The sequence below is a fragment of the Tamandua tetradactyla genome, chromosome 6, assembly GCF_023851605.1.
Source record: "Tamandua tetradactyla isolate mTamTet1 chromosome 6, mTamTet1.pri, whole genome shotgun sequence".
Lineage (NCBI taxonomy): Eukaryota > Metazoa > Chordata > Mammalia > Pilosa > Myrmecophagidae > Tamandua > Tamandua tetradactyla.
The window spans coordinates 83729461-83746654 of record NC_135332.1 but is presented as its reverse complement, the minus strand read 5'-3'; the positions used below and the strand labels follow the sequence as shown (position 1 = coordinate 83746654).

General features: G+C 50.6%; 1 protein-coding gene across 15 annotated transcripts in view; it reads left to right on the top strand.

The window, feature by feature from the left end:
• LOC143688551 (ral guanine nucleotide dissociation stimulator-like) overlaps nucleotides 1–13184 on the top strand; it is a 43731-nt gene extending 30547 nt beyond the window's left edge. For 3 of the 15 annotated variants that reach the window (XR_013178119.1, XR_013178116.1, XR_013178121.1), the window contains 6 exons: nucleotides 4986–5176; nucleotides 5801–5860; nucleotides 6617–6809; nucleotides 7098–8665; nucleotides 8861–9108; nucleotides 11249–12992. Coding sequence is in view for 7 of the 15 variants with exons in the window: in XM_077166623.1 (XP_077022738.1) it covers nucleotides 9058–9108; nucleotides 11249–11323; nucleotides 11852–11884; nucleotides 12235–12356; nucleotides 12444–12542; nucleotides 12878–13025 (528 nt within the window). In the remaining 8 variants the exon portion in view is untranslated. The other 12 variants (XM_077166623.1, XM_077166621.1, XM_077166627.1 and 9 more) reach the window with 12 other exon arrangements.
• The last annotated feature ends 4010 nt before the right edge of the window (nucleotides 13185–17194 follow it).

Sequence of the window (17194 nt, the reverse complement as noted above, 5' to 3'; positions counted from 1 at the left end):
CCCCAAGTGGAGCCAGAGGCCTTTGCTCTGACCACTGCCTGTGGAAGGGCATCTCAGCAGGATTCCAGATGAGTTCTTGGTCTAGGTCACTAAGCAGGGCTTTGTCCACCTCACATTAGAAGGTCTGCTATGACAGGCAGTGGTGATTCAGATTGCCTGTCTTTGAAGACACAACCCTGCAGAGGGCTGAAGGTTTGATAGTTACACAACCCTGATATCAACAGCAGCCTGCGGAATTGATAACTGTTCCTCTGGGCAGACTGGGTGATGTGGAAACATCCTGACTCTACTCACATCTTGTAAGTGAAAAGAAGCAAAGCCCATCATCTGGAGCGCCCTGAGGATTTGATCTCCCACTCCCTGAGTGCGTAGTCAATGTGCATGGGGGTTAACCTCAGTCCTGTGAGGCCACTGGCTGGCAAGACCGTCAGGAGATGAGAGCTTAGGATAGAGGAGCTGGAGCTGAGGAAAACTTGATGGCACATTGTCTCATCTGCACTCAGTTGAGGAAATCAGCATTCAGTCCTGTCCACTCCTCATCCATCTTCCTCTTCCCACTCTAATCCAGAAATTGGCAGGAGCCTTTGGTTCAGGGAACCAACTACAGTGAGACAGCTCCCCTGCCCTGCACTGATCTGTCTGACGGACCCCCCACCAGGCATAATCCATGGGGAAAGAGGAGCAGAAACAGGGATTTATCCATTTATCGTCTGATTTAAAGAATGGACTTCATGATTTGGCTGTTAATAACTTTTTAAATTGTCTTAATCGTGTATTTCAACAGCTCTGATGAATTTTATCACATCAACCTTGCTCTTGTTGTACGGAAGACATAAAAGTCCTTTCCATGGATTGAGGGCTCTGAAAAGAAGAGGTGAGCAAAAAGATGGGAGTGGATGGGGCAGAATCAAAGGTAGGAGACCTCCAGCATGCCCCTGGAGGAGCACGGCAGAAGCTCATAAAACACAGGTGTCAATGGAACCAGGGCAGGTCAATGTTTTGTAGTACCTGAAGCTTTCATCACTTGGAAGGTACCATTTTGTTGAATGTAATGCAAAATTACTCCTCAAATCTTCCTGTAGCACCCTCTGGCAGTGGGTCACTGCATTTTAATCTTCATGTCATTTCTTTAGGTTCAGTTGTCTTCCTTCCTGCCTTTGCAGTCTAATATCATCACGTGAACTCTAAGGCCTGTTGCAGAACACATGTGCTTACACTGACCAACTATCAGTCATATTCCCTCGATGTCTCCACCATCTCCTGGACAAGATCCAGTCCCTCTTTTCTATAATCACCTCCAGGAAGCCTGCTTGGATTTTTGCACTCTCTGGAGAAGAAGCCTTTCTGTGTCCTCAGAATAAGTCCTCCTCATCTCTAGGTCAGGGTTTAGCATGTGGATATGCCACCTCTTCTCCCTCCCAGCTACAAGCTCAAAGAAGTCCAAAACCTGCCCCAAGGTCTTTCCATGCTGTTGGACACGCAGAAAGTGTTCCAAAATTTTTAGTCGAATGACTGCATAAATGTGAGGCAGCTGAAAGGAAAGAGTTTTAAGTATCATTCCCATTATCTCCACTGAGCTCTTGGACATCGGGCAGCTCAAGTCACCCGTCTTAACCCAGGTGTCAGGATTAAGTGATTTAGAGCTGCGAGGTCTGTCTGGGTATGATGTTTCCTGAGCAGCAGTTTTGACAAGTAGTTCAACTGTGAGCATTCCAGTTAGCATTCCCATATAGGAAGAAGGCTACTGGCCATCCTAGTCCATGCCTTGTGCAAATGAAGACATTGAGGTATGCCTCCTCTCCCACGGGTGAATGTCAAGGATGTGGGCTTCAATGGAATGGACTTGCGCCCTCTAGAATTCCTTCAGGTTTGATTTGCTGAGGCTGTCATGAGACCACCTGGACCTTGTCCTGCTTTTCATCCTCTTCTCCTGTCTGACACATCCTGAATCCTGCACACCATACTCTTTGCGTTCTTCTCATAACATACTCCCTAGCCTGCTTCCTCCATGGCCAGCCTCACTGGCAGCATTTTCACTCTGGGAAAAGGACAAGAGTTTTGCCTATCTGAAAGACACCCATCCCGAAAACCATGTTTCCTTGTTTGATTTCTTTTTGAGGCTGTGCCTTGAGAACATGTCCTTGGACTCTTCTACAAAGCTCATACTTTAGCTTCAGCTTGACATAGGCTGTCCATAGCCAAAGCCCTTTTGTCCACTTGTGTCTGATTTTAATTATAATGTAAAACCATGAGAAGATGTCATGCTACAGAGCCACCCTATCTAAATTCCATTTTATTTCAACTTGTTCATGGTGCTGACCCAGAAAGGAATCTACCTTTCCAAGGATGGCACAGCCACAGCCAGCCCTTCTGAGGGAGGCATTCCATGTCTTGGAATGCTGTTGCCTCTGCATGTTAGCTACTCAAAGACCAGCCATGGCTTTTACGCTAATGACCTCCAATCCTCATGATGACCCAGGAAGCAGATGGTAGAATGACCCCATTGTGTAGGTGTGGAGACTGGGGAGACCCTGAGATGAGAGTTACAATGACTGCACCATGGTCACAAGATTTCTAAGAAAGTTCATCTGTGCTAGAATTGAGTTCTCCCTCCTTGTGCATGGGGCCCAGTCTGCACCCAGGCCTTCCCAAGTAGCTGTGGGGAATGATGTGTTGAGGAAACTTGGTCCAGTCAACAGGATAACATGTTTAAGGAGGATGAGCATCAGAAGGTAAGAGGGCCTTTCCAGGAGGACGTAACGGTTGAGAAGTCTCAGTTAAGGGGCTTCAGGAGATGACCTCACTTCCTTTGAGCTGCAGTCTAACAGAATGTAGAACCTTGGTAACCAGGCACCTAGATTCCACAACAGTCCCCCTACCAGGCTCACTGAGCCAGAGACGATCAACAGATCAACATGTTCTCATGTTGCATTTGTAGAGCAGTAGGATCTGACATGAGAAAAACTAGGAAGGAGACATTTTTCAATAGATGTAGGTGTTGGCTGAACCCTCCACCTCACCGCCGTGTCTGTTGGTCAGGGTGTTCACGAAGGTAAGCCAAAGTGGCCCAAGGTCAGAAATTCAGGAAATGCCAGCATTGTTATCTTGCCTCTGTAGCCCCTTAATACTCCTTATTTCAGCGTGAGGAGACATGAGGAACGGGGTCATCCATGGCCACGTTGGGAAACTTCATGTGCACTTTGTGTTCAAACGTGAAGTCATGGATGGCTGTTGGGAAGGCAAGTGGTGATGGTGAAGTAATCCCCATGCAGCATGTTAATCCTGGGCCCAAAAGTTGTCATCTCCTATCGATGTGGACTGGGAAGTGTGCAGGCACCTGTTCACCTAATCAGGTTGGCAGAGATATCATGGGGTGCCCCCTTGCTGTATGGCCAGGTAGCCTCTTGACCTGGGCCAGTAGTATGATCAAGTGAGAGCAGTGTGGTGGTTTCTCCGACCCTGAGTCCTGAGATAGCTGGGACATGTGAGAAGGAACAGATCTAAATGTGCTCTCCTCCCTGGGTGCCCACCCATGGATTTTCCATCTCATTTGCACAAAGTCTCACTGCCAAAGCCAGGTGGGCCTCCAACCCTCACCCACGCCAGCAACTTCTGCAGGCCTGCCCTTGGCTTTCTTTTGTTATACCATCTGAGAAGGGATGATGATATTCTTTTCACTTCTGGTAAGACCATGAGCTCCTTCACATTTGTTTGCTTTTTCTATTGTTACTTGAGGAAACCTGCTGTGCCCTTGAGCAGTCAGTTGGATGGTACTTCCACACCTTTTCTGACCTTAACAGTCTTCATGTTTTCAGGGTGATTTTGACTCAAAAGGGGTTCATGCTATGACAAGAGTTCTGGTGGAAATTGTACCCTGCCATAGCACACTCCCTTATTCTTCCAGGGTAGGAGCTGTGGCCTGAGTCTCTACATCTTATTCCATAAGGAAGCTGCCTAGAGGATAGGGCCTCTCCCCGCTCACAGGTCTTGAAGGGATTCCATTCTAGGTCCATTTAAGCCATGCAGTAGGGGACATCTTCTGAGTGTCCTAATGGATGGGGCACCCATTCCATCCCCCCGGAGAGAAACCACAGAGTGGGATGGATGTGTCACGCACATACAGACAATGTTTAATAGTTGGAGAAACTGAGCCTCTGTAAGGCTGTAGCAGTTCAGTGGCCACCAACAGCCTCTGACCACGGCTACTTCCCTGCATCCTCCCGGTTCAATTGTGAACATTCTCTAATTTTGGCTAGTCTGGTGTCAGGGTGCCAAAAGGAATCACTTCGGTGATTTGATTTCCAACTTCCCCATGCAAATGTTGCCCCACCCAGTTGTCAGGCTGCCTTTTGGATTTGGTCTTTTCAGAGGCTTCTATTGAAGTCCTCAGTCTGTGGGGATATGTCTCACACCTGGATCCTCCCAGCACTTGATCTTTGGTCTGAGCAGGAATCACCATGGCTGCAGGTTCTCAGAACTCCCTTTAATGTAAAAGACATTCAAGTCTTGTTATCGGTATGAAAACGCAGGTGTTCTCGCCATCTTGGTGTTCTTGATGCACTGCCTCCACAGTAGGGAAGAATGAGGTGTGAGCAGGCTCTTCCCCTCCATGTCTGGTGTAGACCCCTCTTCCACAAGATGAAGGAAAGATCATAAAGCTCCAGTGTGAATGCTTCTGGCTTCTTTCCTGCAAGAAGTTGAGTCCCACTTAAGGTTTCCTCATCTCATGAATGGGGGTGATTTGTGAGGAATCATGTAGATAAAGTGGTTTCCACGCATTGATGCACAACTCCTCATGACTTCATAATTCCACCACCTGAGTTCTACTTTAGAGTGTGGGACCTTTTCCTGCTAGATGCATTCCTGCCCCACTTCTTGCCCCAAGGCACGGAGGGACAGGGAAAGGCAGGTCTTCATACACCCCCAGCCTTGGCCCTCTCCTGGTTCCCAGCCCAGTGGCTAACCACCTACTTCTGCTATTCCAGTCTCAGGGTGCAAAATTGTCACCACTCCACAGTGACCTGGAGTATACCAGCAAGGTGGGAGCCTGGAATAAGTTCGTGGAGCGCATGGTGGCAGCTGTTGCAGAGGGCGACCAGGCCTACATATCCCTCCTCGTGTTAAATTACCGGGGCTTCTTTTCCATACAGCAGGTCCTGGACAGGGTGTCCAACAGGTGAGCACGGGTTCCTCCTCAATCTCATAATCGATCTGGCATGCCTGAGCTGAATGTCTGGGGAAGGTCATTGCAGCATCTAAACTCAGTATCCTCCTCTTGCTAGTGGGGTCATAGGATCAACCTGCTGAGGTCAGAGTCAGGATTGAATGATTCTGGGCCATGGATAGTGTTTCCCCATGCCAGGCTTTCTGGAGAGGGAGCTCGGTGGAGAGGGCTTGTCAACGTTGATAAATTTCCTTTCCACGTGAAGAGGCTCTGCTCCAAAGTGACCTTTGGAATCCTATATTCCCATTCAGAGAAGGTTTGAGATTGCATCCAACTGGATTCTGTCCTCAGTGTGGCCTGAGTTGCCACTCAGGCTGGGCGCTGGCAGAGGAGCCCCAGGCCTCACCATTTATCTGTGAAAGAGCAGCTCAGGGATCATTCGTTCATCTAGGATATATGAAGAATAATCTATGTGCAGGCTCTTTTAAAGGCACTTAGCCTACTTCATTGAACAAAACTGCAGAATTGTCTGTGGCCTTCTGCTTGCCAGATCATAGGGGGTCAGATACCAGCACTAGATACCATTAGTAGGAGCGCGCCGAAGAAGTTACATGTAATACCCCATGCACCCTCTAGGTACAGAAATAGCTGCAATTTGAGAAACAGGGATGGAGGAGGCCAGGAGTGCCTGAAAAAGTAAGTGTGCTCTGGGTGAGGAGAGAGGGGCTCCTTCCTCACAGCCCAAGATGGGAGTGGGGGCCGGTGCCAGGAGGGACTGGGCAGGTCCCTGAATCCATCTCATGATTCTCACTGGAGTTCAGCGATCTGGGTTCCATCCCCTGCAGGGTGTCAGGACTCTCGGAGACCCATGTGAGAGTTCCTGGGATACTGGGTGCAGAGTGCACCCGGAGGCTCAGAGCACACTCCACATGCACCCAACTCTGCTGATCCTCCACCACACCAGCAGCACACAGACACCGTTCAGGAGATGTGGGGAGAATGCAGCTCACACATCCAACCTCACTACCCAGTCCTGTGAGCCTGGCTGCGGGTGGCTGCAGTGGGGTGTGCCCGTGCCCTTTAGGGACCATGACAGTGGGAAGAGGAGAGCCTCACATGGCTCGCAGAGAAGGAGGCATGACCTCAGGGCATGAACTCCAGACTGAGGTGACACGATGTCCCTGGGTAGGCTGAGGCGGGGTCATGCTCTGTTCCCTCATCAGGCAATTTATGCAGTTCCTACTGTGTGCAAGTGCAGTGCCATTGGCTGAGCAGACACAACCCCTCCCTGTCCTCATGCTGTTTCTGTTCCAGTGGGAGGTTGCCCAGCAGATACAGACAGAAATAGTCTGGCTGGTCTTGCCCAGGAGCCCCCCACCCGGGATGGTGGTCACCAGAGGGCAGTGTGGCAAGAACATCCATTCCTCACTCTGCAACATTGTCCACCCCCAGCACCTTCTCCTGCCTCCTGCTACCTGGCTCCAGGAGTTTCCTGATGATTTCTGTGAGGCCCTGGACTTTTCCAGCCTCAAGGAGCTGGTGTCCTTTGCGCAGGTGGTGTTGCCTGGGTCTACCCTGGAGAAGCAGGCTCAGGTCCTCCTCTCTTGGCTGGACCCCTCAGTGCCCAGTGAGACCCAGACACAGGGTGAGGAGCACGGAGGTGGGGATGGGTGGGATGTACGGGAGGAGATGGGGGTCACGGGACCAAAATCTATTTTTGCCTCTGGGCAGGGAGTAAAGATGGGACTCAGCCCACACCCCTGAGCACTTGCAGTCTGGAAGACTTTGTGAAGGTGGTGTCCCTCGGGGAGGTACTGCAATCATTTCTTTGTCGAGAAAGGTCCATAGAAAGCCAGTTCTGTTGTTGCATCTTTCACCTTTGGGGCTCGTATGTGAGACCCAGCATTGCAAACCACAGTACTGCTTCCTCCAGGGCTACTTCCATCGATGGCAGCAGAAATCCTGTCAGCTGCAGACCTGAAGGCACCTGTGGCAGCACCTGCAATGCCACCTGCTGATGTGGAGCCACCGTGGCCTCCAGAGCTCCTTCTGCCTACTCTGACAATCCTCACTCCAGCTCCAGAGAGGGAGGCAACTCCAATGTCACCTGCCTTGCCACCTTTGGAGGCTGCATCATCCCCAGATCACGAGCCGAAGCTGGAGACATCACCTGCTTTACCAGCAGAGCTGGTGGTGGCTCTGATGCCACCTCAGCTACCACCCTCAGGCCCAAAGCCTGTGGCTTCTCTGGATCTGACACCTGCTGCCTCAGCACCTGAGGCACCCACTGAGCAGCAGGAAGCAGATCAGGTGCCACCTGCAATGCCATCTGTTGAGCTGCAGTCAGCACCAGCTGTCGCTCCACCAGAAGATCATTCTTGATCTTCACGTGGGAACGGAGAGCAGGGGCTGAGGGAGGAGAAGGCCCCCCTCTAGGTGTTACCACCCATGCTGCTGGCCGAGCAGCTCTCCCAGATCGATGTGGTGAACATCTGGGCTCCTTAGCGGGGAATGTGGTGGGTCTTTTCTGGCATCTGCTGTCCCTGAATTGCCATTCCCAGACCTGGGGTCCAATGATCTGGGTCCAAAACCCAGCTCCACCATTTTCCAGACTGGTGAAATGGGGAAGTTCCTAATTTCTAAGGCCTCATGTTCCTAGCTAGAGAGGACATCACAGAACACTGCCCTGACCATGTGTTTCGCAGTACGGGAGTGCTGAGAATAAATGTTTTAGGATAAAGGAGAGATGGACAGGGTCTAGCTTGTTGGGGGACAGAGGGAAACATCAGGTGTGCAGCAGAGTCCAGGGCTAGCCCAGCCATCTGTCCCAGAGGCCTCCACAGCCTCCACAGCCTCCACATACATTAGACGTGATGTGTCCTGAACATGAGGACAAGCTCCACACGAAGGTCCTGGATGTAGCAGCAGCAGGGGACATGCATGTGAATGAGATTAGAAGGAGTCCCACAGCTGTCAGGAGGTGCAGAATGTCCTCCCTGGGCTGTGTCCTCGGCATGTGGGGTTGGAGTCCCCGTCCTGTGCTTGGCGGCAGTGAGGAAGGATTTGAGGGAAATGCAGGTCTCTCCTTCCTGCCAGCATAAGGGTCCTGGGTTTTGCAAAAACTGGGCACCCTCAAGGAGCAGAGAACCAAAGCCAGAGGCCCCTTCATGGCCCAAACCACAATGTCCACCTGCAAAGCTGCTGCTTAGAACACTGGCAGTGGCCTGTGGATGGTGAGCTCTGCGTTGGGTGGCGCAAGGCAGCGTGACACTCCTCCTCTCCCCAGGAGCTGTCCAGGAAGGTGGTATGTTTCGATTGTGTGCCTGACATCTCGACCCTGCATTCAGAGAAGGGTAAGGAGTGCCTGGCACCCACCATCCGTTCCACCATCACCCAGATGCACCTGTCTGCAACTGCGTAATAACCACCTGCCTCGAAGACCAGAACATGAAGGCCTCGGACAGGGCCAGGATCCTGGAGCACTGGATAGAGGTGGCCACGGTACGCTGTGGGCGAGCAGGCCCTCCCAGCTTCCTGGGCCCTGGGTGTCACTCTTGGTTTTGATCGGCTCTCAGGATTGGAATCTGTGGTCCAAGTCACTCCCTGGGCCCCAGCCCTGAGTGTCTTCTGGCACAGTCCTTACCTTGCCTATCCCAGGAGTGGGGCACTCACGTTCTACCTCTTCTCCTTCCTCAGTTGGAGCTAATGCCCTCCTCCCTGAGTTGTGTCACGGGCTGGGCACAGGCTGTACCCTTGGGGTATCTTTGCATGTCAGAGTCATCCAGAAGTGGAGATGCCACCTCACTCCCCCTTCTCAACTCATTCCGTTCTCATCCCCATGAGTGCCAAGTGCTCCAGAACTTTGCATCCCTGTGTGAAATCCTGCCTGCTCTATGGAGCAACTCCATCCAGCAACCGACGCAGACATGGAAGGAAGCTTCCAGGTGGGTTGGCCCTTTCCACAGCAGCTGCTGGGGGAACCAGGGATCTTGCCAATGACAGGATATTGTCCCCCAAGTGTCCTTAGCCCTACTGGATGGTAGCACCTCCTGTGGCTGACAACGGCGTGGGAGCGGGGTCTGAGTCCCCATGTGACCTCAGCAGTCCTACCTGCATATAGAGTGGTTGACCTGTCAAGTAATAGGCAAAACTTGGGGAAATCTTTTGAGGGTTTTTCCAAGGCACTGCACTGCTTTGTCCAACCAAAATCAAAAGGAGGTAGGAAGCCATCTCATTTGACATGGGAAATGGGTCCCATATGCTATGGGGAGTATGTCGTCACTCAGTTTCCAACCCATTCGTTCAGGCCCCTGGGATCCCTGAAGTCTAAAATCAAACGGATTTCCATTCACACCCAGTCTAACCATCCCCCAAATATTCTGTTCTTTCTCCTCCCCAAAGGGACAGCATTTGTCATTTGCAAATGATGAGTAAAACCTCCCTGAAAAAGAGAAATGCCAGGCCAGGTAAAGTGGAGGCAGGTGGTAGTGCCATGGTGGGAATATTCCTTGAAAAATTTCAGGCTTGTCTTGTCTGGACTAAGAGGGAGAAGGATTTGTTTGGCTGGGCACTGCTCAGGGGCAGTTCGCGGACAGGAGGCACTGGTCCTTGGGTATGGCAGAAGTAGCTGGGCCATTTCAGGAACAGATGATAAACAGAAGGGTTTAGCAGGTGCCCTTCTCAGCAGTAGGACTATCCTCCTGTTGCCACATGGGCAGTGATATATGCCCCAGTTTGGGATGAGAATTGTTTGGAGGATTTCTGAAATTATGTCCATTGCTGTGTGGACATAGAGAGTTCTGGCCAGAGGGAATTTCCAAATGGGCTCCTTGGCTAGAACAGGCATCTGGCATGGCATTGGGCAGCGATGGGGGTCAGAGACTCCAGTGAGCTCAGGATGGCAGGACTGGACATCCACAGCTCCAGAGCCACCTCCTCCTCCTCCCTGCTTGGCTCACCCCACTGGGTTGTCGGCCAGAAAGCATGAGGGTGGTAAATCCACCCTGGGCAGTGGTGATGAGTGTGGGTTGACTGCAGCTCGGACCAGCTTGGCAGGGCCAACCACTCCTCGGACTCCCAGCAGGACCAGGGGCAAGTGACAACCCTGTGGGGCCCCTGTTCCTCATGTGGAAATGCTGTGAGACCACACTGTGCTGCCTTCCTCACAAGGGAGCCCATGGGGGTTCAAGAGAGTACAGGAATGTGGTTGAGCTTTCCTCTAGTTCTGATGGGAGAAGGCTCTGGAGAGAACCCTGACAACATTATGGAACACTCAGTTGTCTGGGGCACATTTCATGCCTGCACTTTGCACATGACACAGGAAATTCTGGGTGCCCAGCCCACTTGTTCAATGTCACACCACAGGGAGTGCTGCTCCTCAGTTGCATCCCAGTCAGCACTGGTGATTGGTGACAGCAGCATTTCTGTCTATTGACATCTCCAGGGGGTCCAAACCCCAGTCAGGCAGGTGGGCTGATGGGGTGAGGGGAGGATGGCTTCGCTGACCTTTTCCACCCGGGCAGGAGAGGATCTCTAAGGAGTCCACCAGGGAGGTGATACCAAGGAGAGAGCAAGAGAGGCCAATGTGGGAGAGAGTGAGGGTGCCTGAGGACACCAAGGGTCAGTGTGAGGTTGGCATCCATGACTGTACAGGGCTCACTCCTTCTTGCACCCCTGGTTTCTGTGCCCCTAAGACTGGGAAACCTCCATTAGATGTGCCATCATCTGGACCCTGAGATGGAGGCTTGACCAGGTAGTATATAGGAGACCCTGATTGTTCGCAGTCAAAGGAAGGCCTTGGCAGAGCCCAGTTGAAGTTGGATCTGGGCGAGATGGTTGAGCAACCTCATACTGTTTTGTGATGTGCCAAGAGCCATCGCTGGGAGGTGACTAGCAGTGCTCTTGCGGTCCAAGGGGTTGGAGGGGAACTCAGTAGGAGGTGGCTGAGAGCCCCAGATGTTGGCAGGGTGAGGTCTGGGTGGGGGAAGGGTGCTGAGGGAAAGAGTCTTCAGGGTGGGGGCCTTGGGTGGGTTCCAGCAGGCTTCAGCACTCCATCCCACACCTGATGCCACTGTTTTTCCCCAGCCCACCGTTCCCCACCTGTGGACGCTCCTGTCAGAACTGGCCTCCCTTCAGTTAGCTCCCACAGACTCTTGGAAAGTGAGTACGACTTGGGGCCAGGAAGAGAGTGGTGAGTTCCATCAGCATAGGGGAGAGAGCCCCTCCCTGAGCCCTGCACTCTCAGCCCAGGGCCCAGCTCATCCATAGGAGCCCTGGGAGCTGAGGCATCATGGCCCACTTCCAGCCGCGGAAGCAAAGGGTAGGCAGAAGCCATAGGCCTTGTCCCTCTCCCACATCCCCTCCTGGCTGAGCTGGGCACAGACTGTCCCTCAGGTGTGGGCATGGGGGGAGAGTGGAGTCGGCTCCTCCATGGTGAGACTGCTGCTGAGTCCCTTCCTGCCTGACCCTCAGTCTCCCCATCTGCATTCAGAGAGGGTTAGGCTGGGACATCCCTACACCTCTGCCCAGGGCCCCCTGATCTGGCGCCCAGATTCCTGAATAGGTCTGAGCCCTGTGAGGGCTGACCTGGCCCTGGTGACCCCTCCCAATACTGCACAGCAGAGGGTGAGGGGGCAGGTCAGAGCCTTTTGGAGCCTCTGCTGATGGACCTGGCTTTGTGTCTTGCAGGGGAGATGGATAACTTACCCAATAGGACTGAAGGTGAGGAGCTGGGGGCATCACTGCAGGGTTGAGGTGCAGAAGGGAGGGTCTGAGACTCACAGGGTATGATGTCCTATTGCTCCGTCCACCTTTAGTTTCTCACCAGGAGAGTTTGTTTCACAGAAACGAGGTAGAACTTCCCCCACAAGGGTTGGGGAGGTGCTGGCATCCAGGGCATTTCCCTGCAGGAGGGTCTGTGAGAATCCTGGGCTGAGTCAAGGGAGGCCTTGGATGAGAGTGCAGGGAAGGAGGCGGCTCCTGTGACCAAATCCACAGACCCCAGCTCCAGCCCCTATCCCAGCCAGCAAGGCCACCCTGGCCTCTTCATCTTCTTCTTCCCTCTGCCCCAGGAATACAAGGTCATTTCCAGGATCGAGCACCTCCATGAGGGATGCACCTATATCCACTTTTGGCCCATGGAGGAATTTAAGGTCTGGTTTGGGGCTGTGGATCAGCTCAACGAGTCTGAGTGGTAAGACCAAGGCAGAAGATAGCAGCAGCAGGGCCCCGCCTTGAGCTGTGGCTTTCTGTAGCCTCACAACAGCCCTCTGCCCTGTAGCTACCATCTGTCTTGTGAGCAGGAGCCCCCGGCCCTGTTGGCCAGCAACACACTCGATGCCCCAAACCTCCCAGATGTTGTCAAGCCTCGGAGCGCAAGGTGAGTTCCCTTTCCAGGCCGGCAGTTGCAGCTGCCTCGGGGCTCAGTGTCTTTTTGCACTCAGCATTGCCTCAGGGTGTCTACACTTTAGTATTGGGGACCCTTCTCCTCTCCTGACCAGCCCTGTGACAGCATCATGCCCCCATCGTTCTGGGCCTGGGTGTCCCACGATGGAAATAGGAGATGCTGAGTGATCTGTCTGGTGCCTGGGGTTCAGGTCTCCTGTGGCCTGCAGGAGCCCTTGGCCGGGTGGCCCAAGCGCTGAGGGCAGTATGCACAGGAGGGAGCGGATGGATCCCTGGCACCGGCCCCAGCTTAGGCGCCCTTCTATCCAGCCCCCAGGAGCTCAGCACTGAGCCCAGCTGCAGCGGGGCCTCCCTGCCCAGTGTCCGGCTCCAGCTTGGGCGTGACCTCAACACTGGAGTCGCAGCTGTCTCACTCCCGGACGTGAGGCTGATGCCTCCCACTCTCACTTGGAAATGAGTGTGGGCCTCATCTCCAAATGCCCTGATGGCCAGAAGAAACAGCTGTCTGCTCTTTTTTTTCAAATTTATTTTTATTTATTTTATTTTTTTGTTTTATTTTTATTTTCTTTCCATTTACTTATTAATTTAAAAAAAATAACACAAGAAATAAAGATTAACATGGATAATCAGTAATTCACAATATCATCATTTAGTTGCATATTCATCTTTTCTTAGAACATTTGCATCCATTCAGAAAAAGAAATAAACAGACAATACAAGAAGAAATAAAACAAAAACAGAACAAAAAAAGATTATACCTACCATACCCCTTACCCCTCACTTTCACTGATCACTAGCATTTCAAACTAAATATATTTTCACATTTTTCCCCCTGTTATTTTTATTCCATATGTTCTACTCATTTGTTGACAAGGTAGATAAAAGGAGCATCAGACACTAGGTTTTCACAATCACACAGTCACATTGTGAAAGCTGTATCATTATTCAATCATCCTCAAGAAACATGGCTACTGCAACACAGCTCTACATTTTCAGGCAGTTCCCTCCAGCCTCTCCACTACATCTTGAATAACAAGGTGATACCTACTCAATGCGTAAGAATAACCTCCAGGATAACCTCTCACTCTGTTTGGAATCTCTCAGACATTGACACTGTCTCATTTCACACTTTCCCCTTTTAGTCAAGAAGTTTTCCTCAATCCCTTGATGCTCAGTTTCAGCTCATCCTAGGGTTTTTTTCAATCCCTTGGTGCTGAGTCTCAGCTCATTCAAGGATTTCTGTCCCACGTTGCCAGGAAGGTCCACACCCCTGGGAGTCATGTCCCACGTAGACAGGGGGAGGGTGGTGAGATTGCTTGTTGTGTTGGCTGGAGACAGACCTGCCCATTTTGGGGGGAAGGAAATGAAGAAGAGATCCCACTCCACCCTTCTACGCAGGAAGAAGAAAGGGCTGAAATGGTCAAGGGGCTGCTTCTAAAGTGGCCCTGAAGCCCTTCGGCCTTAGGGTCACCCTGCCTATCTCCAGCTGGTCACGTGGCTTATCCATCCCCAGGGAGACTAGGTCAGTCCAGGCAGCCACTTCCCTCCCACCAGTGACCCAGAGCCTCCCAGCCCCAGGCAAGTTCCAGCCCTGAGCTTTTCCTCCTGCCTGGCATGACCCTGCCTCTTGACAGGCTCACCTGCACTCCAGATCTTATACTGCCCCCTTGCCCCCCAAAATAAAAGATGTAATTTGAGATGGATTTTGAAGTGCATCATGGTATTTTGTTTTCACACTTTTCTCAAAACCTTCCGGGGCATGTTAGCCTGCAGTGTAGGGGGGTCTTCTCACTAGTATAAGGCACTGAGTTAGAGTAAAGCCAGGACTAGCTCACAATTTTGCATCCTAGTTATCAAAGTAGAGAAGTGAACAGGGGTTCCTAATGCCTTTGCCCTCCTTTATGCTCATTCTTTTAATGGAATCATAAGGGAATTTCCTTAGCAGGTGAGGAAATTGTAGGCACATACAGGCCAAAATGTCTAAATCTTGGCTATAAGAGGAAGTTGTTCCCAACTTAATGAATTCCCCAGCAGAATATTCCTTTACAATGATAGTTTCACTTGCTGGCTAAGTAGGGCTCTTAGACAGGTTTTGCACGGGTTTGACTGTTTGATCTTTTGCTAATACTTTAATTGCATTGGTTATTTCTCAATGTTCTTCCAGGGATTTCAGGATTTTGGATCCTGATCTTTTATTTATTTATTCATTTTTTAGCTAACATAGCTGTCACAATTGGTTTGGCCTCTGTCTCCCCCCACCTCTCACATTTATTTATTCATTTTTTAGCTAACATAGCTGTCACATTTGGTTTGGCCTCTGTCTCCCCTCACCTCTCACATTTCTTTAGTTCATAATTTTCAGAACTGACAGCCTACCACCTCTATTGTATTATCTGTCTTATTTAGTGTTCCTACAAGCTTGTTATTAAACAGGAGGTGGAAATCTGCACACTCCTTCTTCACTGCACCTTCAAGTCTTTTGTTTTTGTAACATGTGCTCCATTTCCACCACCATTTCCAGTAGTTCAGTTACATACACACTTAAAAGGAGGTCTACACAGTTAATCATCCAGTGTTCTCTCCTGACAGCAAAGAAGCAGGCCTCCCCAGGATTACTCCTGCTGGACCCTACCCTCTCTAATACTCTGGACCCAAGAAACAAAGGAGCACTGAGCATCTGTGATTCTGTGCTGTTCTTAGTTTCAGTTCCCTTAGATTTGATTTTGAGGTCAGGGAGGATATTAGGGCTGGGTCCGATGGGCAAAGATTAAAAGATAGGGGGGCTGGGCCAGAGGTCGAGATTGAAGAGGGGAGGAGAGAAGGCAGAAAGGGATTTTAGCAGCACTTTCAGAAACAGAGAAAAGCAGCCAGCACAGTCAAGGGGAGAATACCAAAGCAGCCAGTGGAAGCACAAGCTTTTTTTTTTTTTTTTTTTTTGCATTTTGCTGAACTAGGAGGTATTTGTCAAAATATCTCCTTTAGCAAATAATTCTAATTTGGGGGCTGTTAATGTTTCTTCTTGAGATAATTCACTTTAACTTGACCAAAACATCCCCCACGGAAGCTAAGGAATTTGGGATGATTAGAGTGCACCCCTTTCTTTTAGATAGAAATGAGAACTAGGACCAAAATCAGACAACATCAAAATGAGAAGCCATCCTTTGCACATGCACTTCCCCAGGCTTGACTGCCTGATTATTTTTCATAACAACACCAGAAGAACTGGGGATAAGTAGTAGTGAATTCTTTTAGCTGATGGCCAGAAAACTCCATACCAGTGGGCCCAGCAAGATTTTAGCTTCCCAAACAGATTTGACATTACCCGCAACTTGATGGGAGTTCAAAGATCCGAGAGGGGGTAGCCAAGGCGGTCAGACATTAAACAGGAGAAGATGGAACACAAAGAATCCCTGCTGGCACCAAGCCCTTCCCCGAGCTGCCATCCTGGCATCATCCCGGTGTTCACCTTTGAGACCCTCTCTTCACATGCCCACACAGTCCTTAGTGTTGGGGTTAGTTTCTGATCACTGTATAAGAAATTACGATCACATTTCAAACAACACAAACTGATGACCTCACGGTTTCTGCAGGTCAGAAGTCTGAGCACATTACTCTGCTCAGGGTGTCACGAAACAGATCAAAGTGTTGGCTGGCTGAGAGCTAACTGGAGTCTTTATTGGGGAAGCTCTGACACCTTCTCAGGCTGTTGGTAGACACGTTTCTTGGTAGTTAGACAATTGACGTCTTCCTTGTGTTGCCACTTGTTGACCAAATTCTGCTTTCAGCCCCTAGAGGCCACTCTCAGAGCCTTGCCATTTGGTCCTCTCTATATGACCTCTCATATCTCCAGACTGTGGCCTCACAAAGGATCCAGTCCCCTTTGCAGGTTCACCTGATCAGGTCAAGCCTACCCCAGACATTCTGCAAACTGATGAACTCCATGTCAACCAAGTAGACACCTACTCATGGTAGTGACATCCCATCCAGTCATAAGTTTCTCATGCAGTAAACGGTAGGATGCCATACAAGGATCAATCACCAAAGGATGGAAATAACGATGCCATATTAGATTTCTGTCTCCAACAGTCTTTATAAGGAATACACTCTGGTGTGCTGAAAAGTGGATGCCAGGAGACGGGGGCAAAGCATTGCTGGGATTATTTAAGGAAAATGGGACAAATGTATTTTGCTGAACAAGAAAGTTGTTAGAAGAACAACAAAAAAGCAGTAATAAGATCATTAGGCTAAACTTAATCTGATGAGAGGCACTCTGAGGAGTGTTTCTTAGGAGCTCGTTGAAGAAGCTTTCAGGATTGGATTCAGACACAAACTGAAAGGGCAGGTGAAATCTTCAATTACCAGCCCCCTTTAGCACCGAGGTGACCCCTCTCTTACCAGTTTGGAACAGTTTTCATTTCTTTTGCGTGAACTCTCACCTCCTCATGTTTATTCAGAAAAAGCTTGCTTCACAGCAAGAAAAGTGGGTTTCCTATGACTCTGCAGTTCCTGCCTTGGCCATTCCTGGTGGGTTCTAGCCTCACTGAGCGTTCTAAGCCTCTATTTAAGACCAAGCATTTTTGGCCGCACAGATGCTCTGCTTAACACTCCCCCTTAGGCCTGCCTTCC